A 25577-nucleotide genomic window follows, 5' to 3' on the forward strand; every position below is an offset into this window, starting at 1 on the left:
TTATTAAATAAACAAAAATAATAATTAATAAATAATTATTAAAAAAAAGACATGTGGCACTCGGGGACTGCCACGGTAAAGCTATTGCATAGCATGCCTTCAAGCCACACCTCCGTGTCCGTCGGAGTGGGGAGCGTGAGGTTTTTTCGTTACGGAATTTCTGAATTCGGTCCCCGCGCTCAAGGCCCGCGATAGAAGCTATGCAATAGCTTAAAAAAATTATGAGGCGTGCACTTTTGGATTTTCCAAACTATTTTTATTTTTCCTTGAAGTACGAGGATGGTTCTTATGTAGAGAAAACGTAAATTGTACCACGGGCGAAGCCGGGGCGGACCGCTATTTTATATAAGTAATAAAGTAAAGGTTGCATTTTAAAGATTTAAATTGTAAGATTTAACAAAAATAATAGAATGTGAAAATGTCTCGCTTGAATTTTTAAAACCAAGAAAACTAACACATTCATTATTTATATACATATATGTATATCACGGTAACATAACAAACCAAATTGTTAGCATAATTCATCTCTTTAAATATATTTCATTGGAAATTAAAAGAATGGAGTGTGCAAAGGAAATTCCGCATACAAAGGCACAAAGAACTGCTTTTCATATTAAGTGCAGAGTAAAATACCGGTAAGTGTTGTATAATATCCTTATTTAATATAAATAAACGATGTTATAATTTATGGGATACTAAAATCTCGATCTTATAAATTATTTTTTTACAGAAAAGCTGTACCTACACCAGCGCTCATTATGTACTTATTGATACCAAGTCAATCTTAAGTCAGATATTAAGTTATTATATAATAAGTTATGATGATGAAACTTTCAAAATGATATTATTACACCCTTACGCAGAAATCATGTGAAAGCTATAGGTGTGGCTATACACTATAAAAATCATATCCATTTTTCCGTGCCATTATTTTTATTCAAGCGATGGAATCGTGAAATCAATGTTATGAAAAAAATTGGTAAAACCGTCACCGTTTAATATAACCGCTAATGGTTTGAGATATTTATCTAAAGAGTCCGCGCGATATTTCACGCTTTATGTTCAACTCATGTGAGGATGAATAGGCAATTTACGGAAAACAAATTGCTATGATCTGAAGATAATTCAACTCCTCTATAACAAAGGAGTTTACACGGTATATGGAATATATTAATTGAGAAATATTATACACGTAATTAATGCGCTAAAGTATAGAGTAAATGAGTCTGTGTTTTGACACTAATGTAGTAAATTAATTTTGTATATTTCAGCTGGAGTAGATGTTTTGTGGTCTGTCGTATTAAATAATTAAACGAATATTTTATGAAACCTAAATACAATATATTGAAATGAGACAAACATTGGTCATTTATTAATTTTTCGGTGTGGAACTATGGTCTAGCTTTTAAAGTTTCAGAAATTGAAGTGGACTTCAATTTCATCACTAGGACGATCTATTTGAATTGTGGTTTATTCATGACAGAAGAGGAGGCATGAAACATGCGTCGTCACAATTTATAAATTGTTCGTGTACAACTTAACAGTATAACTTCAAACAACTTTTAGTGTTGGGCTGGGAATATGGGATAGGAAATAAAAAAGTTTGAACGTAATTAATTCAAACGTTACAGAAACACAAGAAAACTAAAACTATTTATTGCAATGGTATAAACATGATCAAAAACGATAATTATATTTATATGAAATTATCGTGCTCTTCTTTCGTCACGTGTTTTAAATGTCGTACGAAAATTTTCCTTAATTTGCCCAACGACTAACTGGAATTGTGTAGAAACTCTGTAATTGGCTTGATATTTTTCGCAGAGCTCCAAAAATATTGGATGTAGATATTTTAAATCACCGTGATCGAGTGTCGGGAACATGTGATGGAGGGCATGGTCACCGAAGAGAGTAATTACAGCGAATGTATTGCTGTTTATATCCTTGCGGTCGAGGAGGGCTTCGACTTGGTGCTCGCCCCAATCCGGTGTTTCGTTACTGTAATCAATATATGGTTTTAAAATAGCAAATTTTTCCCTATCATGGGATATATCATATAGCGTATACACAAAAAGCTACATAAGTTTTCTACATAAGTTCAACTTATGTTGAAAATAATATCTAATAATGTTTATTTGGTATCAAAAGTAACACATTACGTCATCTATCTATAACTTATAAGTATGTACAGTACCTACATGAAATTATGACGTACCTAACTTTAACATATTGTGCAAATAAGAATTAATTAGGTAGTTTAAAGCTAGTTTATGTTTCGTTTAACTCGAAACTTTTAAATTATTAATAGAATGATTATGCGTTTTTACTTAATCTTTTTACGAATTTTTGTTCACGATATAAAAATTTTATGCCATTCAACGGGGCAAAATACAAGATAGTGCTTCAGCACTATCTTGTATTTGAAATTGAAATTTCAATTTCATCAATAAAATATGTAGGTAACTATATTATGAAAAAGTATTTTTTGAATAACCATAAAAACATTTTCTTGCATTTCATCTTATTCTTCACTTTACCATGCTCGGTCTTAATGGGTTCTATATGAAAACTCTTTGAATACGTTAGCTTGCGTTTCAATGGGTTTTCTATGGCTACACAAAAAATTCACGTCGATTGGTACAATTCATAAACGTATTCAGAATAATTTGAAGTTTGACGAGAATAGTTAATCAAGTACTTAATAAATTAATTATTATTAGGAACTGATTGTTTTACACTACAATAGGATAGGAGCATTAGTAGGTATAAAACTATTGTGAGAGAAAAAGAAACGATTCAAATAATTTAATTGTACCGGTACGACATACCTACCATTAAATTGAATAACCACGCATAATATACCTAATGCAGAGCTTTAATATTAAATAAATACAAAATCAAGTAGAAATTACATATACCAATAAATTTCAATTATATGCCCAATTGATTTATTTGAGTATCTATGTTCTATTGGATTCAAAGTAGTTACTGTCCTAGCATAACATAATGTAGAGCTTTAATAATAAATAAATATAAACTTAAGTGGACATTGTCATATGGCCATTGAATTAAAAGTATTACATTTATCACTACCACATTACCTTGGCTGATCACCATCTTTAATAGCATCAGGGTGATGATGTGCAGCATTAACAGCGATGAGGAAAAACAAAAGGCTCCCGGTACAATTGATCCAGATCCACGTACACAACACATGGAAACAGGAAGCACCACTTGTAAGCCACATGATAAAAGGCAGGGTAAAGCCTATGGCGTCATGCCAACGATAATGCGCTTTGAAGAATCCTCGACGAAGGAACGCGCTCAAAAATCTGAAAATTATATGAATGAAGTTTAAAATACATTTTGAATGAGATATTTTTAAAGAAAATAAAAATTTCAGTGATTCCAATGCTTAGGAACACGGGTGGTCGAGAGGCTAACTCCGGCAAGGCGGCAGATGCCGGTTCGAATCCAGCCTTGGGTTCGATTTCTTTTCTATTCTTTAAAATTCTCATTTATAGAGCAATTACATGCTATAAAACTAAATATCAAAAAACATATTGAACATTAGGAAAATAATTAATAACGTTAAAGTATGATTAATATCACGGATGTATTAAAATCGTTTAAGGGTGCAGGACGATGTAGTTCACTAAAAGGGATAATAGGGTCTTGGGGTTGGCCCATCTGGCCCTACATCTGCTAACAGAAACTAAATTAGTGACGTTCATTTTGTTGATGTTTGGTTTTATATTGACATGTTTGTTTTGAAATATATTTTGTATATTTACTAAAACTGATGGAAGTTATGTAGAGCCCTTAATTATTGATAATTTAATCTTAATAAAACAAAATGCACTAATATAATGTAAATACATAATTTACTAGCTTTTTTCAACGTCCAAACATTTTTTTAAGATAGAATATGTTTACTATGAAAACCTATGACATGTATTTCAACTCATCATCATGATTGTTAATTTTTTTTAACATTGATTGTCGGCATTAATGTTTTCAAACATTATGTTATAATATTTGATATTATTAATTATATGTATAGCACTTAACTAAACTCTTGTAACAAACAAAAAAATAGGTTATAAAGAACTGTTATTGAATTTACCTATTGGTGTAAATAAAAATTTAATAAAATATGTTGATAGATCAACAGAAATTCATATCCCAACTAAACTCCACAATGCTCCCATATGATGCGATTACCTTTTGATAAAGCTGATCAAAAACAGGAATGGGAAAAAAGCGTATTGCGTAATAAATCCCATCCTGGCGTGCAGTGGTTTATCCGCTCTTGGGTTGTAGATTAAGACTGGCTCAAGGGTGCTCAGCTCTGCATCCATTAACGTGTTTGTGTATAGATGGTGAGAAAGAACGTGGGATACGCGAAAGTCCCTGAAAGATACGAAATATACAAATGAAGAAGTGCTTTCTGATGACGGGCGGATCAATTTAATTAATGGTGATGTAGCTATGATAGCCAGTTTTTGTTAGTCGTCTGTTTTTATTCAATTAACTACATATGCATAACTTTTTTAGTTTTACGTGGTTTTACGTAGTATTTATAACAGCTGTTACCTAAAATTGTGATCCGTATTTATGTATTTTAAAAATAATTTTGACAGAATGTGCGTTATTTTTTGTTATATACGAAGTTGTTGTCGATATTCATGCCTAATTCTCATAACAAAGCATATACAACTAAATTCGAAACGTGATTTCAAATTGCACAACAGTTGAATTTAACACATTAGTTGCGTCTTAGTTGAGAGCTTACCGATACGACCACATGCTCAGGTTGAACAAGTACATCCTCCAATTTGTCCTTCGATGGATAAAGTTATGACATGTAACAGTTAACAAAGTTAAACTCAGAGCGGCGACGAGGCTCCAAAACAACGCCAACCAATAGTTTGTTGCAGAACTTGCTACACTCGAACTGCACAACAGACTTATGAACAATCCATCCGTAATCCTATCCGCAGTCTTGTAAGCCTCCACTGGCATTCTTTTTAATTCCTTATAAACGGCCCTTTTCAACGTTCTGTAAAAACCATCTTCTTTGAACGTGAATGGGGAATTTCTCGGCGTTTGGGCGTCTCGTATATAGAATTTACCGAGGAGTCGTTCCGTTGACGGATTCAAATGATGCGATTCAAAAGCTTCAGTTATATCCGTTCCCTGAATTAAAATAATATATCTTTCAGTTGAAGAGTTTGAAATTAGTCCGGAAATGAACGTGAAGTTTATACGAAACACGCAAAAGGTATACCTTAGTGAGTTCAAGCCACTCTTCACCTCCGGGATGATTCTTCATGAAACTTGTAAAGTCGTAAAGTTTGTCGTGGATTCGCCATAATCCTTCTGCGCCGTCGTCTAAGGCTTTTCCAGTGAGCCATTGTACTGGATCCTTGAAACCCCCGTCTCTTAAAGAGGGGTACTTAAGCTGCGGAAAACTAACGTGAGTTTTTTTCTGTAAAGCACGCTCATTAGCTACTGTTAACCATCCTTCCTGTTTTGGCGCCATGAAAAAAAAACACACAATAAGCCCTAGCTTAATATTACAGAACAAGTTATGGGTATTTCTGTTTATTATTATAATAGAAAATTGAGTTAAATATTATTAATCAAAGTTACAAGTATGAAATTTGTCTAAGGGAAAACTATATTTAATCGAGTTAACCTAAGCAAGAAATGAAATAAACGTAGTAGTATCGGGGAAATGTAGTTGGAAATTTCACGTGATGCGTGCCTGATATTTGACATGATTCACCTTTTGATAAATAGTTCAGGAACTTTGACTTATATGGATTACTATATTTTGAATAATAATGATAATTTATTTATTTTGATAAACAATAGACCCTTATAAGGCTTATAAGGTGCAAGACCAGTGTCTTTTGTCCAAAAAAATATATAACAATTATTTATAGCGTAAGTATAAAATATTTTTCTTTTAGACATCCTATATTTAAATACAAAACATTGCTCTATTACGTTATCCTACTTTGCAATACTTAATACAAATATTTTTTTGCATACCTGAGAGGCATTATTTTTGCGAAAAATCTAATTTTTATTTTTTCTCTACAATAACTCATTTAAAAGCCTGGATTTACCTTTTCTTTTTACTTTTTATTCGTTAAATATGTAGTACATTTAAGTGCAATTAGATTTCATATAATATAACAATGGAAAACAACTTATATAATGGATTATTACGATTGCTATATTTGTTGTTTGTGCGTAACATAATATATCTTGGTAGCACTTGACCTTTTTTGAACTTTGATAAAAACTGGATATACTTACTGGCTTTGGTCTTGTTATTTTACGCAAGCTAATTCCCGCAAATTCATCTCTAAATTAGTGCTTTTTAATTAATTAAATATACAGTTAAAAGTATTTTAAGTGCTCGAAGACAACGTTAAACTTTTATGATGGTTTAAAACGTACCTAGTTATAGTATGTTTAAAGGGATGTGTAAACAAAAAGAAAATGAGATACAATTATATTTTATTGTTTGTTTACATCTATCTTTAACATCTACTCACAATTGTGTATACAATAATAGTTAATTTGATTATGTAATAATAACACTTTTTGTAACATTATAAATAATGTTACAAAAAGTGTTATTATTACATATCAAATTGTTATTATTACCAATAAATTTATTGGTTCATCTTCACTGGTTTAGAGCGACAAGAAAATAGTCTTTTTTCTTCAGACAGTCAAAGGACGTCCGACTTTGCAGATTCTTGGAACTTTAATTTAAATAGAAGAAATAAAATGTAATTTTTTCATCCAGATGAACACAGTATGATTTTTATATAGACAGCGATCATTTAATAATAGTACAAAATATACTGTGTGTAACGGAAAAAGTTTTAATTGATTCGTGATATTCATTTGGAATTCCGGACGAATATATTCACAAACAAATTAATATAAATATACCGGGAATAGTTTTGTTCTGTTTCCGTTAGTTAAATATTTTGAAAGTATGGTATAACTCAGTTGACTGGCGTCTCACAAGTTGATATGAAATTAACATCTTTCTCAAGCTTTGAAAAGCACAGCGTGAATATGACAAATTTGGAGTGTAATTGAATAAAACCGACGTTCAGTTTGCTTGAAGTTTAAGTCACACATCATTTAAATAATAAATGGAGAAAATCTGAGATATATGTATACAGAATTGTAGATACTATGATTTTCCATATTTTCCAGTTGATCTAATATTGTACGTAATATTTACATGAAAACAAAACCTATATAGAAATATTATGATAGAAATAGTTATCAAATTCAATGTAGCTTATATCTCACATAAACAAGACACAGTTATGAAAAATAGTTTTGATGTGGTTTAACTTTAAACGTGTGTAGCTACTAACATAGTGGTTACATTGTTATGATCAAAGCATTCCTGAAACTTTAGTAATTCTGAGTAGAAAAACATACACTATATCCGGTATTCGTGTGCTATACTATACCTTGTTAAAACCAATTCATGTAATGGTAAGATCGTGATTCCAAAATAATGGTCAGTTTGCTTTGAATTGAAGTCAATTTTAAGATTCAATTTTGCTACAAACGCAATCAATACAAATTCTGACTGTTGTTGTTTTAGTTCACCAGAAACAATAAACAAAAATATAGAAATGTATATTTTGTACTATAAAATTGAATTATACTCGTGAGCATAATATTAGTCCAGTACTTTTTCTAATATATATCAGATAAAATCAAGTTTATTGCACAAACTAATAATAATATACTACGTATGTACTAGTATCAACTGTATTTATTTTTGACTGTGCCTGTGACTGTGCTCTAATTGTACGATTTATGGGACAATTTTATAAGAACTGAATTCACATACTAACAATTTAGTCAATAGAGACAAGTTCATTTAACGTATTCAGTCTTGTGGTAAAAAAATATGAAATTTACAAAAGCTAATACATCGCTAGAGGCTTTGATAAATTTAGTTTCAATTTTCAGATGCTAAATAGGTAGAAATTTCAATACGTCTCAAGACGTGTCTTGAGACGTATTAGCGTAGGATTGTTATTTATACAGCTCATAAAGAACGGGTTATCTCAACTCTGTTAGTATTTAGTACATTAAGTGCTATTAAGTGATGTGTAAAGACTTATAATGAGAAATGGAAGCTTGTTTTACGAAGATTTTTAATTAGTATTTTTTTATGCGAGCGATGGAAAGGTGGGTTGTTTGACAGTAAGCGATTACCACCTATAAAAATTTGCAGGCGTCTCTATAAAATATTGCCCTAATATAATATAGATACTATTGATACATGATTATTAAATACATTAAAATATGTTTTAAATGTACATTAATACATATATTTATTATTTACATTTCATATTTAAAGATTGCCTCAGTATAAATTACAAATTTACACACAAATAAATTAACCCGCAATCCTTTTATACTCGACATAAATTTATATAAATTAATATATTATGAAGGCGTTCGAATAAGCCAAGGAATAAGCCATACAATATTTTGTACAACAATATTTCTCTATGAAATAATAATTTTATTCACCAAGACAATCAAATCATCCTTGTAAAATTCAAGTCTGTTGTCATGTTTGTGTATATCTTCTTTTGGTATAATCATAATAAACAATCTTTATTTTTAAATTTTTATCAATGATAGACTAAACTTTAAACATAAATAATATTCACGTGATCATAGATATGAAATTAAATGTGATATAGAAAATCGTTTATCGTGATATTAGTATGGTTACTTTATAAGTTGTCCGATTACTGAATTATCATTATTTTTACGTACGTGTCGCCGTATAGAAAATACCATGTTTACGATTTTACGGCTTTACCTAGGTACACCAAGAGTTTGAATTTGTATCTATTACAAAACATAGACACAAAGTCTTCCGTCGCATCTGTTTGTCTGTTCAAGATAAACTTAAGCAGATTGCTGTTTTTTTCCAATCGACATAGTGATTCTCGAATTATATTATTTATGGTAAAATGATGAGCACCGCTGTTCAAATAACAATTACCTAGTATTTAATGTTAATTAACATTTATGTATAAATAAAAATAAATATTATAATGTCCTATAATATTTATTTTTATTTATACATAAATAATAAGTAGGCTACTAAATGTGAAATTACAAACAACATTAACAAATAGGATGTCATAATTTTAATTTTCTCTTATTACAGACAGGATTACATTTATGATTAACTAGCTTTCCGCCCGCGGCTTCGCCCGCGTTTTCAGAGAAAAGCCCGTTCCCGTAGGATTTCCGGGATAAAACCTATCCTATGTCCTTTCTCGGGTATCAAAATATATCTATACCAAATTTCATGCAAATTGGTTCAGTAGTTCAGGCGTGATTGAGTAACAGACAGACAGACAGAGTTATTTTCGCATTTATAATATTAGTATGGATTAATTGCTCGGTTATGCTTATTGGGCTTTGAGGACTTCTTTCTGTGTCCAAAAACTTGGTCGGATCTGTTCCAAGCACCCGCCAACTCACGCCAGCCAAGCCCAACGGCTTGTTAACATGCTGGCGCTTGTGGAAGCTGGTTGGAGGCTGGGCCAACGTCTAAACACACCAATAACCGTTGAATTTATGTGACTATCACTAGTAGTTACTATATTTTAAAAGGTATTAGGTTTAAAAGGATTGTTCTAAATGTGCAGCAAAAAATAATATGTAAATATTGTGTATATAATATGTGTAATAACTAATATAATAAGCTACAAAATTTTTTGCCTGTGTTGTTAAATTCTAATTCTTATGTGTTTTTACTGAAATAAAGACTTCATTTTTTATTTTCATTTCATTATCATTTAAGTTCCTTCCTACCTTGATCACGTTTTATTCCTTCCTACTTAGGGAAAAAATATATTAAAAATTGTAAAGCATTGTAATTGTAGAATCTTTACTTCATGAGGTCAAACTCAACGCTATTATTCATCTGAATTAATAAACTAACGACCCTTAGACATTATCGATGAACTTTCATACAATCTATTATTATCTACAAAATTCCTTGAAAGGGCTTGAGGGCCCTGAGGGCTCGCTTACGTAAATTTAGGTGACCTGCAACCAATGCACAATCAGATCAATTTAATATATGTGTGTGTCACTGAAAAAGAAACGAATTAAAATAATACATTATCAATGTTACCAGATACGTTGAACTGCTAGGACGATAACAAAATTTCAAGTATAAAAGACGATTAGGACAAGATAATTTTAATATTACACGAATTGAAACAATCTGTGATGTGAATAAATTTATGTGAAAATGGCGCCAAAAGAAGCTGATTACCTAGAGATAGCTCATAAGAGGGCTCTTGAAAAGAAAACTCACGTTAGCTTCCCCCAGTTGAAGTATCCGTCACTAAGGGATGAGGGTCTGAAGGATCCATTGCAATGGCTTACAGGAAAGGCCCTGGACGACGGGGCTGAGGGCCTTTGGAGAGTACATGATAAGCTTTATGATTTGAAACAGTTTGTTAATAGGCACCCTGGTGGAGCGGAATGGTTGGAGCTGAGTAAGGTTAGTATAAAACGGTAATGATGCTTATAAAAGACTTATTTCCCGGGCGCATTTCAAAATAAGTGAATATTATGGTGTTATGTTAGTTATAAATTTTATAGGACAAGATTTTTTTACTTGTATTTATATTATAGCAAAGCTAATGTGAATAAACAAATATTTTTCCATATTCTTCTCATTTTTATAATAAACACCAAAACGTGTCGGGACATAATTTACACCTTATAAGACGCGATAAGATATTTCTTATTTATATTAACGAAACGGATCATAGCAGATAAAATCCAAACTGAATAAATAGTATAGCAACAGTGATAATTATTGCGTACAATCGCTCAATACGAAATTCCTCAAGAGATACCAAGAGTAATTTAATTAAATACTAATCTTATGATTTGATAAGTTTAATGTGCATAAAAATAATATGTAAACATAATATGAATGAAGGAATGAATGAAAACGCTTTATTGTACACATTGTACACCATTACAAATAGGAAAAAGACATACATAAATAAAGACATGCACAATTGGCGGCCTTATGGCCATCTCTTCGAGGCAACCATACACAAGATAGGTAAAATACATAAAATCATGACATAATATATTTACTTAGGTGTTGTTATAATTTTCAGGGTACAGATATAACTGAGGCCTTTGAGGTACATCACCTCAACCCAAACACTGAGCAAATGCTTACAAAGTTCTATGTAAGAGACGCAAAAACTCCAAGAAATTCCCCTTTCACCTTTCACGATGACGGATTCTATAGAACGTTAAAGAAAAAAGCATGGGAAGTACTCAAAACCATACCTGAAGAAGAAAAAAGCCGTTCAGATATATTGATAGATGCGTTATTGGTTTGTTCTCTCGCGGGATCCACAGTATCATGTTGGACTGAAAATTACTGGTTTGCGATGATTGCATATATATTCTCTTCATTTTCATTGGCTTGGTTAACGATTGCCGCCCATAATTATATCCACAGAAGAAATAACTTCAGAATGTATTACTTCAATGTAGGTTTGTGGTTTTATAGGTGAGAAAGATGTATCTATGATTTTATAAAGTTTTGTTAGACAGTCAATTCGCTTAGCGAGTCCAAAAAGGGGTTTACATGAACAAATATTTTTTATGCAAATTAACTGAAATGTTTTATTATTATTTTTTTGTTCTATAATTTCAAATATAGTTAGTGTAGTAAGAGTTTTAATAAAATTTACTACATTTTTTATATTTCACAGACCAGTCATCAACCAATATATAATTTATATGTATGAATCTACTATGTATGGCTGTTTAAGTTTTATTTATTTTATTGATTTTTTGGTTTAATTTTCAGAGACTTCAGAATATCGCATGCTCTATCTCACCATCTTTATCCAAATACGTTGATGGATTTGGAAATCAGTGGCTTTGAGCCCATTATATTTTGGAATCCGAGGAAGGAGCGTCCTATCTATGCAGATTATGCCTTTATTATTGAACAAATCATGTTTCCGTTTATAACAATTATTAACTTTATGAAAAGGTTATTTTTTTAAATAAATATTTTCATTTATTCTCCGTCGGATACATTTATAGACTCTTACGTACATTAAAAAATCTTCGGTCACATTGAACTATGAAAATGTTGGAAGCTTGTTGGAAGTTAAACATTTTACTGGATAGAAAGACAAACTATATTACTCTTCGATTCATTTACTGATAATTATACCCGACATTTTATTATTCAAATCTTTTAAATATTTTTTCGTATTTCAGAATCTACCTTATCTTCACGCGGCCCAACTATTTTACCCAGCATTGTCGTTGGCATGATTTAATAGGTCTTCTATTACCTTTATGGATGTATGAGACCAGTGGTTGTTCTTTATATGATTCAATATATACTTGGCTCTGGATCAATTGTACTGCAAGTTACATAGTTTTCACAATTGGTATAAACGCAGCTCATCATCATCCCGATATATTTAAGGATGGTGATGAAGTCAGGTATGTATCAGATGATCATATTGGTGATTCGTTAATAGACCTTTTTATAGTCTCTAGTTTTTGTACGTTATTGGAACACCTTATTTTGAAAGTTGTTTAAAAATTATGCATTTAACATAATTGAAATTGAAAAAGAAATGTTTAAACACTTTCATTGTGTTTTTGATTCTAACGAATATTAACTATTTGATTACAATATATTCTTGGAGTTAGTTCGTGCAGTTTGACTTGGTGTGTAAATTGCTAAATATCTACTATATTACGTCAAATCGTATCAATCAATCGTATCTATACAATCAACAAAATACTATCGGTTCCTGTAACTAACTAATACTTATATTTTTCCAGTAACATCACACCGGATTGGGGAATGCACGAGTTGGAAGCTGTCATGGATAGGAACGACATAAATGACAATTACTTTAAAGTATTGACATTCTTCGGCCATCATGCACTTCACCATCTATTCCCAACCCTGGACCACGCAGTTTTGGAACATTTGTACCCCATTTTTCTGGAACACTGCGAAAAGTATCGAGCCAATTTCCGACTAACATCCCAACTTGATCTGTTTTTGGGCCAGATAAAAATGACAATGAAAACGCAGCCTACGCTTTTATCAAAACGACAATAAATTGAAAATAAATAAACATTGTTTTATTATTTCTGGTTCTAGTTAGGCAGTATATAAAATATAATTTCATTATGCTTAATTACATTGGTCACTAGTATAATTAACAATTCGCTTTTTAATTCATATTATGAGTAAGTTTGAAATAAAATCGTGAAACTTTTCATTTCTAATTTATGACCGTCATAGTTAATAATTAAATGTGCATTTTTATAAAACGGACGCATTCATACGTGCTATGAAAATTCAAGCATGTTTTTATGAAATAAGTACTACTTGAAAAAAAAATGTATATTTTTAATTATCTTCTTCATGTCACGTGCTTTTATAATATTATGTATCTAAAGTATATACTTAGTTATCTATAGGAAGGCGTTTATTTCCCTTTCGTTAATTTCCTCTTGTTTTAGCTGGGTTAGGTTTTCAATCCGTATATTATTATCATATTCATTGGGAAATCATTAGTAAATTAACGTCGTGATTTATTTCATAAAAAATAAGACAATACAAAGCAAATAAAAACAAAACATACACTTCGTATAATATGTACCTACTATTAACTAATGATAACAATTTACTAATGAATATGACAAGATACAAACCGACATAACAACTTTCGGTATAATTAACGTCAAATATAAGATGTTTGTTTATGAGATACAATGATAATATAAATTATAAGTGCTATGTCAGATATTGTTAAATTGAACATTTGTTTATAAGCTTCCAAGTGAAGAGTACGTTAAATTGATAAGAATATTTGGACGTATAAAACCTGCTTAAATATGCAATAAAACCTTACTAGACGCGGATTGTACTTTTATGAAATATGGCGCCAAAAGAAGCGGATTATATAGAGCTAGCTCATAAAAGAGCTATTGAAAAGAAGACACACGTTAGCTTTCCGCAATTGAAGTATCCTTCACTAAGGGATGAAGGATTAAGAGATCCAGTGCAATGGTTGACAGGAAAAGCTATAGATGATGGAGCTGAAGGCCTCTGGAGAGTCCACGACAAGCTGTATGATTTAGACCAGTTCATGGACAAGCATCCTGGTGGACAAGAATGGTTGGAGTTGAGCAAGGTTAGTTATTAACGTAGTAATTATATATTCGCAGAACCGTATGGCTTTTACGATGCGTAGGATACGTTTTCAGTATAAAATATTGCACTTTATTTTTATATTCAAAAGGAAAAGCTGTAGTAGCTATGCCGCTAAGGCTTCTTCCTTTATACTAAACGAGTTTACCACTAGTTTGAGTTTGAGTTTGAGTTTGAGCCGTCTTTGCAGAAAATTAGGTTGAAATAAGAGTTTATTTGCACTTTGTTTATAAACATTGCTCGAATTGTTATGAAACATAGTATACATAAAATAATAATAAACACAATTAACAAGTTTACGGAAGCTGAGTGAAATCATTATATTATTATTGTCTTCGTAGACAGCGTAAGCATGTACGGTCCTTATGAGGCATTTCTTTTGGGTATAGATTACCCGTGAGCCCGTGACAACTTTTAATACAATATTTCGATTATTTTTTTTCATATAAAAATGTATATTAATATTTATTTCATCATTTCCTACATAGGTTGTGCTAAATAACCGCAAAACAAATAGGTAATCTAAGGTTCATTAATAATTTCAGGGCACGGACATTACCGAAGCATTCGAAGCGCATCATATCAATCCAGTCGCTGAGTCAATGCTCAAAAAGTTTTACGTGAGAGACGCAAAAACACCAAGGAATTCACCCTTCACGTTCCACGAAGATGGGTTCTACAGGACCTTGAAGAAAAAAGCATGGGAGAGCATTAAAACGATCCCGAAAACAGAAAACCGTCGTTCAGATTTATTGACAGATTCACTCTTAGTCACTTGCCTTGCAAGTTCTACACTTGCAAGCTGGACTGAAAACTACTGGATTGCAATGATTGCGTATATAGTCGCTGCTTTTTCTTTAGCCTGGACAATGGTTGCTGCACACAACTATATCCATAGAAAGACGAATTTCAGAATGTATTATTTCAATATAGGATTATGGTCTTACAGGTACGTGTATAGTATTATATTATGTATTCGTTGAAATTCATTGATTATTATGTAATGTTTACGTTTACACGTATAAAACAAAAACAGACGAGATATTGACAACATACCTAACTACATATAAGATATTAATTTTTTTATTTTCAGAGATTTCAGAGTATCTCACTCACTCTCTCACCATCTTTATCCAAATACGTTGATGGATTTGGAAATCAGTGGATTTGAACCTATAATTTTCTGGAATCCAAGGAAGGATCGCCCATTCTATGCAAAATATGCATATTTGATTGAACAAGTACTTTTCCCTCTTTCATTTATTCTTAACTTTTTGAAAAGGTAAGTTTTATACTCAAAACTTTTATTAGGTTTTTCGTTAGAAAGATTTGATTTTTTCTACCAGAAGGTCGCAAATAAAGTTCAAATAAAACTTAGTAATAAAATTTTTGCATATATCTGTCAATTACTTAGTACGTAGCATTATTATTTCGTTTATTTTTCATAATAACCAAAAAATTTAACAGTGTTCAACCGTTCACAATATTATAGCTTTATTTCACTGCATAATGTTTATTACAAAAACATAAAAAAGAGTCTTCGATTTTTCAAAACTGTGTTATTAATTGAATTGCCCCTAAATTTTATACAATTACTTGCAATCAGTCCAATTAAAAACTAACATATTTGAGTAATATTATTTGAGTAATACCAGTGAAAATAAAATGAAAACCATCAAGTTAAAATTATCACATATCAAATTTTATTAACTTCGGATCTCCTGAAAGGATTTTGATGTATAGGCTATCATTAGAATCCATACATCATCCTGAGTGACACTGGCTATAAATTTTATTTCATTTAACGAAAAACGATAAACTATATCAAATTTTTAATGGCATAAATATGCGTAGGTATGGTTAATTTTACTTTTATTATTTACAGATTTTCTCTTATCTTCCTTCGTCCCAACTTCTTTAAGCAGCATTATCGTTGGCATGATGTTATTGGACTTCTCTTACCCCTGTGGATGTATTATACTAGTGGTTCTTCATTCTCCCATACTATATATACATGGCTGTGGATAAATTGCACTGCCAGCTACGTCTTCTTTACAATTGGTTCAAATGCTGCTCACCACCATCCAGACATATTTAAGGATGGAGATGAAGTCAGGTATCAAATCAATTATTTTCAATAAAAATAAAATAAATAACTTAAGAGATTAATTTGTAAACATTATTATTAATCAGTTTGGTAACCAAAACACTGCTTGCGTAGATTCTCTTTCTTGTTCTTCTTCGTTTAATCTTAAGGTAATTCCTTAAATTTCAATAAACAATGCTTTCTAGCGACGTCACACCGGATTGGGGCATGCATGAACTAGAAGCAGTAATGGACAGAAAGGACGTAAACGACAGTCACTTTAAGGTGATGACGTTATTTGGCCATCACGCCCTGCACCATCTATTCCCAACCTTGGACCACGCAGTTCTGGAACATTTGTACCCCATATTCCTTGAACACTGCGAAAAGTATAGAGCCAACTTCAGAGTAACGTCACAACTAGATCTGTATTTAGGCCAGATAAGAATGACTTTGAAAACAAAGCCAACATTACTCTCCGAACGACGATAAATCTAGCTTATTCTTTTGGAAAAAAATAAAACGCGTTAAATAAAAAATGGTTTTTTATTTGATATAGTGTTAAGGATTTATCACTTCTCATTTCATGCTTGTATTGTTGCCAACTTGCGGCAACGATACAATCAAAACAGCGTAATTCAAGCGACACTTTTTTACTTGTAATTTATTTTATGAAATATAAAAAAATCAAGCTTTCGTATCATTCAATGGTTTGATTCATATCTATATATATAAAAGAAAGTCGTGCTAGTTACTCCACTTATAACTCAAGAACGGCTGAACCGATTTAGCTGAAAATTGGCAGGGAGGTAGTTTAGAGAAAGACAGGATACTAAATATGTACCACGGGCGAAGCCGGGGCGGACCACTAGTTATGTTTATTTTTGTGCGTGTTTTTAATTTGCAAGTATAACTTGCTGGGTATTATTTTTCAAATAAGTACTAGTTGCTCGACAGAAGTTCCAAAGAAGTTACAAGTTTCTTGCAGATGGACACTGGACAGGCGGCCTAAGAAATAATTTATTGTCAATACACAGAAGTCGCTATTGATATCATTGTAAATAACGAAAACTATTTGGAAAAAAATTAAAGTTCTGTTGTTAATGCTTGGTTATATAATTGGTTTCACTTTCCCTTGCTGGAGTGATGCTAGTTGATTCACTCAAGTATCTAAATAATATTATTTCCAACTTCAATTTAGTTTTACTACTCGGACCACTGGAATGGTAATTGAAATTCCGAATGATTCCAATTTTCTTGTAAAGTGGGGTGGTAAGTGAGTTTTGAAATTTAAACGGGGAAGATTAAGTAGAATTTAACAGGATTTTTTGCAGTGTGAACTTGGTTTTTATTAAGGTGCATTTGTTCGTATATTAATCCAAATATTTAAACGTCACATTTAATAAGCATATATTTTTATGGTAAAGAATTAATATGGAAGTCACCAAAAAAATATTTGTATTTTCGTCGTTTATAAATTGTTAGTTTTACTTAATGACTTCTAAGTATGAAGGCTACCAAATCTAAATCATAATAAATAATAATTTTATCGAAACAGTTTTTTTGTTAACAAAGTATGAAAGATCAAATGTACAAATGTCAGAGCATTATTAAATATCACAATTCACATATTCGTCATAATTTCTCACAGTTGACTTGAATCGACCTGACAATCATTTTTATTGAAATAATGATAGTAATTTAGGGTCATTAAAATTTTGATTAAGATTTACGTCAATTGATATCAAACTGGGCGTTGTCGAAGTGTTGTTGTTGTGCCAAACAAAATATAGTACCAAACGTCCTAAATACTACTAATATTATAAATGCAAAAATTTGTATGTTTGTTTGTTTGTTACTCCTTCATGCTACTTCACGCACTGCTCAACCGATTTTCATTAAAATGTGCACACGCATATTAAAGCATCGGACAGTTTTAATCCCGAAAATACTATAGGAGCGGAAACTATGCAGCTTTTCTTTTAAATACGCGGGCGAAGCTGCGGGCGAAAACCTAGTACTGTTATGTAAGTGATACTGGTTGTAGAAGTAGGCATAAATTTCCTTGATTTACAACGAAAGCTTTCCTCAGATCCATTAACTGGGTAACATCTTCATCACGCTTGGCATCATGGCAATTAACACTGAGAAATAGCTATTTCAAAATGAACCGGGCCCTATTAAATTATGCTTAATCATTTTGGTCTGATTCTGAATGTTCCATTTTTAACGATGTCTTATTTTATTTAGTAAAGTAGGTACTGAAGCTTAAGAGACACAAAGATTCTCAATGGAGTCCACCTGAATTGCTCATATTTGCTATTATTTCGTGTTTATTTCAGAATGATGAATAATACAGATTTACTTTTTCCAGTAAGAAAGGCAAAAATTTAAGTTTTTGTTTATTTTAAACGTGATGCATTTAATTTAAATTTATTTATTTTAGTTTATTTACCAAATAGTTAATTGCTACAGCAAACAAATTAAAGGCATAACATACCAGTATAAATAAAATAAAAGAATATACGCTATCTAAAGTAGTGTGTCCAATAGCAGAGAGCGTAGATCGGTTTAGGATAACCTACATAATAAATGGGTGCGGGTCGGGTAACAAAATGTTTCTGTCCAATGTCTCGGATGCTTTCCAACAAGTATTTATGAACGAGAAACAATTCGCGATAAATAAAATCAATAAGGCACGTAACTAAAATACTTTGCACGCTTGTAAGGGATTTTTGGTGCTATTTTTTACTCGTGACCCGCTGCTTACTTGAGTCGAAGATTTGATAGGTACGTTTTCTTATGGATGGTTAGGTGTCAACTTATGTAATCAATGTACATTTGTATCAAATAAGTAAAAGGAAATTTGAGATATTCGTTATTATTGTTTATAGTCTTAACAAGACATTGTTCTTTTAAAAGCTTTTCATAAAATCTTCATGAGCATTATTAATACTCTACTTATCTACTATGTTCCAAATTCTATATCTTCCAGTTTTATGAATAAGGTGAAACTTCTTTTCCTTTAAAACATGACTGAAATTAAATTAAACTTCAAATGATATCTACTATATTGATTATCTTAATATATAATATAAATCTCGTGTCACAATGTTTGTCCTCAATGGACTCCTAATTTAACCGACTATAACGAAATTCGCACACCATGTGCAGTTCGATCCAACTTGAGAGATAGGATAGTTAAAACATGTAGGTACCACGGGCGAAGCCGGGGCGGAACGCTAGTATTATTATAATACAAGCCCGTTGTTTTACTTAGTTGTCACCGCTTCGAATATGATAATAGCTTTTAAAATGTTATAAAACTTTATACTTTTCTATATTAATAAATTAAAATATGAAATTATATTAACTTACAAAGTAATACGTGTGGTTTTATCAGATTATAATAACATTAATTCAATACCGCATTGGAACACGAATAGCGGAAAATTCAATACAATTATTTACAGTAAATAAATCTTCACTGCAATTCGTCCTATCGTATTTTGACAGGCGCTTAGAGAGTTCCGGGTTTTGATGAAAATTTCCAATCATACCAAAAAGAATATTTCACTTTATCATATCGCAACTTGCACAGGTTATTTCGTTTTGATCGGAAAAAGATTGGTTTTATTTTTAATTCCATTATTTGCTGGATGGTAATAGGTAACTGATAATTCTTATTTAATTGGTGAATAGAGATTTTATTGTAGAGCGTTTTATATAATATTTTTATTGTAGTCTTGCAGAACTAAAATAAAGGACATTTATTATTAATATTAATGTAACGAATCGTTACCTATGTTATGTTATTTATACTTATGTTCTGCTCTTCGCTCAGGTCAATAATAATTATTATGATATTGTAAATACAAAATATTATTAATATTTTTGCCAATAGCCCTCAGGAACAAAGCATTTTAATAAGATTAAATTTCGTCAAATAAACTGTTCGAATATTAAGATTATAAACGATATGACATGTAACATTGTGTATCAAAATAGACAAGGCTATTTAGAATTGTTTATTTTATTTAAAAATAGTATTTACTCTAACAATGAAAACCTTTGAGTTTTATTTGAATATAAATACTCATAATATCGGGATATTGGATTCCCAGTGCTGTGAATTTACTACGATGCAAGTCTATTTCAATATAGTGTAACTCGTAACTTCTTATACTGCTTTATACACTGGCTTTTATTATGAACAAATATTTGTGTTTCTTTTCGCGTACAGATTTTGTTTCTTGTTTATTCGCGGTTTTTTGTAGATATTGAAAACGTATATTGGATAAACAAAATGGATAAAATATCGAGTTTACTTTATACTGTTCGGATTTAAAATTATTGATATCATAAAGTTTTGTTTATAACACAGTCAAGAATAAATCATTAGGTATCAATCATTATTTGTCTATGGTATCAATTATTATTAAAATTTACTTATTGTATAAATTCTCGTGTAGGTAAACAAAGTTCTATAAAACGGTATATTCTGAATCTGAGACCATTCTCAATAAACTAATTTTATATTTCCTAGTGATAATATAAGGGTGTCCTATCTAGTAATTATATAAATAAAAAATTAATATTAAAGTATTGAACATTTCTGCGTTTACGTTATTACATTGTGTATATTTCGTTTATATTAAAATATTATATTTTGCGGACACCCAGGGTATACACAAAATATAATATTTCACCCGTCACCACAGATGAATGAACGGGGAGATACGGCATTGTAGAAAGTGGCAAATAAATGTTTCAATATGGAACAGGGGCAAAATATGCATTCAAGTTTCAACGTTGGGAAGTGTCATTCAGATATGATTCATGAAAACGTGGAGTGTACTCGATTCTAAAGACGCTTTCATGCTAAATTTAAAAACATTATTGTCGTGGTTTTTGAACAGGCCGTTCTTACTGATAAAAATTATTGTTCTAATTTTGAATAATTGAAAAATAACCAGCCTGTTTATCTTAGAATCTTAAGTTTATTGTTACTAGCTGGCGTCTTGCCTTGTCGGCATTCCGTTAGATAAACAGTTCAGTTCGTCCCCAAATCGAAATTCGGAGAAACCTGTTAATATTTTTCTTTTCTTATAAACATGGAGGTCTCTTATTAGTGTTGTTTATTTAATAGTTGGTTAACTGGCATTATATTATAATATATTTATTAAAAAAAATTAAATAGATAAGTCGTAAATATTTATTTCATTAATCACGGAATCAACTTACTTATTAATTTTTTCGTAACCATTAAATAAAGTCTTAAATACTATTATATGCTGCATAAAATCATTTTTCATTCGGTATATGAAGTGTCTTGAGTGAGTGTCTTATATAAATTGGTCTACAGAAGCCTGATCTTCAGAAATATAAATGGGATGCACCCCTTTCAGCCAGCGCTCTAAAAGCTTTTGGTCCAATATGGATGGTTATATCTCGAGAAGCGCATTGCTATATGTTATAAACGTGTTCATTTTTCATTTATATACTATCTTTTAAAGATCTAAAATGTTAATATCTATAAAATGTAATTACTTAGGCTAATTTATGTTTTGTAAGTGTAAGATGAACTACGTGAAACTTTTCATCTTCGTAATAAGATAATTTATATAGTTACCTACCTCTTGTTGGAGCTGCATTTTATCTTTACATATAATAAAATCGTAGGAAAGTCAAAACTGTACATTGAATATTTTTTTAAAAGAATACTTGATCCATGATCTATAATCGATATAGAAGCCAAAAATATAGTTTTTAGAATTTTTGTCTGTTTGTCGGTTTGTCTGTTTGTCTGTATGTATTTCCGGGCTAATCTCAGAAAGTACTGCATAGATTTACTTCAAATTTTGCATGAATATTCCTAAGAGGTCGGGTGAGGATAGTTTAAACATATTATCATGATATCACCTTCGCGGGAGGAGCTGTGAACCTTTATTTTTCTTACATATTCCGTGTACTACGACAGCGTACAATCTAAAGACTCATGTTTAAATGTTGGTTTCGAGTAAGCCATGCTATTATCTAGCTTTACAAAATAAAAACTATGTCATTTACGTAATTTGGGCAGAGAAACAGTTTAATGAATTTAGTAGTATAAAGACAAATTTGAAACAGCGCCATCTATGAGATTTCGTAAAAATCAAATCAATTTACATGTTATCACTACTGAACAACTGTTGAAAATTAATAATTTAAATATAATCATGTTATTTATTTAACTCTTTAACCCATATCTTCCCTTCCCTATAAGGTGCGCTTATATTTCGTGTGAATATACTACATTTTTAAAAGTGAGGGTAGATGTTTATTATTTTAAGTCAAACTAGACACCATTACAATTAATCTAATATTGATTGTGTTCATTGGTTACATTTCTAATCTTCGTGTTTTATAAATTTATAAAGAATAGAAAAAATTCGATCACGAGGCGGGACTCGAACCCACATAATTTCGTGATCGAATGTTTCTATTCTTTATAAATTTATTATTTATAAATTTATATTTATAAAGCATTTGAATAAATAAATAAATAAATAAATAAAATTAAAATAAATGTCATAAAACCAAAAATATCAAATTCAATCTTCGTGTTTTGTGAATTTTCACCATGCGTTCCCACAAAAGGTAAGTTGTTACTTTTATAGGTATTTATTTTTATAATGATAGCAATTCATGTTTTTATTGGTTTTATAATGGTTTTATATTACACTTTTAGAATGAAATAATAAAATGATGAATTCTTTTTGACTTTTACAAGATTTTGAGGTGCGTTGGGAACAGTAGTTTGTTGATAAAATTTTATTTGTAAGTAGCTTTTTTTATTGATTTACAATTATTAACGTTTGATTTTTTATTTACAGATTCAATGTTCATAAAATTATATCGCCTTTGGAAGACTATTTCTGCTGACAATTTTACAACACCACTTGAAAATTGATGATTTGATGATGAAGATAGTGGCAGCAAGGATTAAGTGGAAATTAGTAATCATCCGCTTCGTCAATTTTTGACTGAAGTTAATGTCCAACGTATGGTTCAATCATTGGAAGTATCTCGGGTAATTTTGGAGGATATTTTTCAGGAAGGAGAGGAGGGGCAGCCAACCACATATCAAAGTACTACGTTTTAGTACCGAAAAAAATGTTATTGCCAAATGAAACATAAATTTTGCACTCACAACTGTACAAGTTATGATTTTTATTCTGACTTTGCTGTTATCTGATTATAATATTTATCGTTATGGCTATCGAGGTACCGACCGTACTGGGATGAGAGTACATGATATTATACCTACTCATCATCCAGGATTGCTTAGAGCATTTTCACACTGAAAAAGATGTTTTCTTTGAATCGTAGTTGCTTCATTTATTTATTTTTAATCATTTTACATAATATGTTTTATATTTGCCCATTTTCATTATATTTTATAAATAAAATGGAACCAACATAACTTTGTTGTGTAGGTATCATTTCTCTATTAATAATCCGGAGGCATATTTTCCGAGCACCCCATTTAAGGTGCGGTCCTGAAATTATAAAAAGTTAATGTATACTTTTGCCTAATATAAGCTCAAGATCATTTTTAGATAAAAATAACAAAAAGAACTTATTTATTAAAATTTAGTAGATAAAAGAAATTATGTTACGATTTTATAAGAAAACACAGTATATTTATTAGGCGGCGGTGATCTCTTCCAGGCAAAAGATATTCATCAGCTCAATAAAATTGAATAGTTGTTGTTAGTTATTCTTTAAATTCACTGATTGTAATGAGCATTTCCGCATGCAAGTTGTATCGTAGTTTAGATATATCATAGTTTTGACACATTACAGTTCCAACAAAACCCTCAAATTTTTGAGCAGAGTTGAGCAAGATAATTTAAAAAATGTGCTGTGTTAAGTATTAATATAGAAAAGGTTAGTTCGTTGATAATTATCATTTCTTCATCATTTACATGGGTGTTGTTAAATGTTAGTAAAAATAAACTTTGACTGTTAATACTTTTGTTCAGTATTTACCTGTATGATTATTGCTTGGTAATTAATATGTATATTTTCATGTCGTATAGCTAATTATAAACATAAGTGTGATGTGAAACTAGCTGGATTTACTTTTACACACTCACAGCCATATATTTTATATTAAAATAGTGTAAATCATAATATTTTTTCACAATTAAAAATATTTCCTTTTTTCTGATGGTGTTGGCATCGAATTAAACCGCGCTGTCGTTTCGTTCACTAAAAGTGATGTTATGAGGACCGAATATGTAGCCGCCTCAACTTACGGAAACGAGAGTAACCTGCGTTGTCTGTTAGTTATTGTATAGTCGAATTTAACGTTACATGGAAATTGGAATCTAAATATATTATGTATACTTAGGTATATTAAATCTGTACATGAAATATATTTCCTAAATAACTATCACGGGGTGATTAGGGATCGACACTGATGCCAAAGAAGCAAACAGTAAAATTTTTGTCCGTATAACCGGTATAGAAACAAAAACTACTCGACGGATTTAAACGAAACTTGGTACAATTATTTTTCATATTCCTGAGCAGAGCAGTAACTCCATTTTTAAGCTTTCGTCGCGTGTGCAACCTTAATGGTTAAAGCTACACAGAAATCATGTATGAAAGAAATGTTCTCCTTATTATATAAAAAATATCTCCCGACATCATAAATGTCTATCTTTTATGGTTGACTCACAATAACACGTGTAACTTCCGATAGCTTAGGAGTTCGAAGCTTTCTGATTATATTTGTCTATAACACTCTCAGTCCGTTTTAACTCAATTTTTATTTTCATGCATCAGTGCCACCTAAAAAATCTTTATCTCGAAATTCGAGCAAAGCTAAGAAAATGAGAAATAAGAGTTCTCAAGAATCGTTAGAGGTATACTCTAGGCCGAAAACAACACGTGTTATGCCGAGAACCTGAAACCGCTTCACAACGAGAATTGCGGCTCACAGCTGACCGCGAACGGCATGTACTATCCCGTGAGACCGAAACCTTCACTGAGAGGGTATAACGTCTCACAGCTGATCACGGCCGTCACATTTTATCTCGAGAATCTGAAACTTTTACTCAATATGAAGACCGTTTGACAAATGATAGGGTGCACCATAATATTATTCGATCT

At 31.1% G+C, this 25577-nt stretch overlaps 3 protein-coding genes and 1 long non-coding RNA gene across 4 annotated transcripts; 3 read left to right on the plus strand and 1 right to left on the minus strand.

The window, feature by feature from the left end:
• Positions 1-1701: 1701 nt before the first annotated feature.
• LOC149905103 (cytochrome b5-related protein-like) lies at positions 1702-5700 on the minus strand. The gene is made up of 5 exons (XM_090106451.1): positions 5291-5700; positions 4796-5199; positions 4225-4413; positions 3102-3332; positions 1702-1998 (listed from the first exon to the last, which is right to left on the minus strand). The coding sequence occupies exons 1-5, from the start codon at positions 5543-5545 to the stop codon at positions 1707-1709; spliced, it is 1371 nt and encodes a 456-aa protein (XP_089962577.1). The 5' UTR covers positions 5546-5700; the 3' UTR covers positions 1702-1706.
• Positions 5701-10235: 4535 nt separating this feature from the next.
• On the plus strand, positions 10236-13247 carry LOC149905104 (cytochrome b5-related protein-like). The gene is made up of 5 exons (XM_090106452.1): positions 10236-10603; positions 11238-11641; positions 11945-12133; positions 12367-12597; positions 12946-13247. The coding sequence occupies exons 1-5, from the start codon at positions 10349-10351 to the stop codon at positions 13229-13231; spliced, it is 1365 nt and encodes a 454-aa protein (XP_089962578.1). The 5' UTR covers positions 10236-10348; the 3' UTR covers positions 13232-13247.
• A 780-nt stretch (positions 13248-14027) lies between these two features.
• LOC149905105 (cytochrome b5-related protein-like) lies at positions 14028-16954 on the plus strand. The gene is made up of 5 exons (XM_090106259.1): positions 14028-14312; positions 14875-15278; positions 15423-15611; positions 16215-16445; positions 16622-16954. Exons 1-5 carry the CDS (start codon positions 14058-14060, stop codon positions 16905-16907), a joined length of 1365 nt encoding a protein of 454 aa, XP_089962385.1. The 5' UTR covers positions 14028-14057; the 3' UTR covers positions 16908-16954.
• A 5205-nt stretch (positions 16955-22159) lies between these two features.
• LOC149905106 (uncharacterized) lies at positions 22160-23880 on the plus strand. The gene is made up of 2 exons (XR_016457157.1): positions 22160-23054; positions 23291-23880. It is a non-coding gene; the product is annotated as an uncharacterized LOC149905106 (long non-coding RNA).
• The last annotated feature ends 1697 nt before the right edge of the window (positions 23881-25577 follow it).

Source organism: Colias eurytheme, chromosome 10 (genome assembly GCF_061535395.1).
Source record: "Colias eurytheme isolate Ceu_HAF_F1 chromosome 10, ilColEury1 Martin Lab GWU primary, whole genome shotgun sequence".
NCBI lineage: Eukaryota > Metazoa > Arthropoda > Insecta > Lepidoptera > Pieridae > Colias > Colias eurytheme.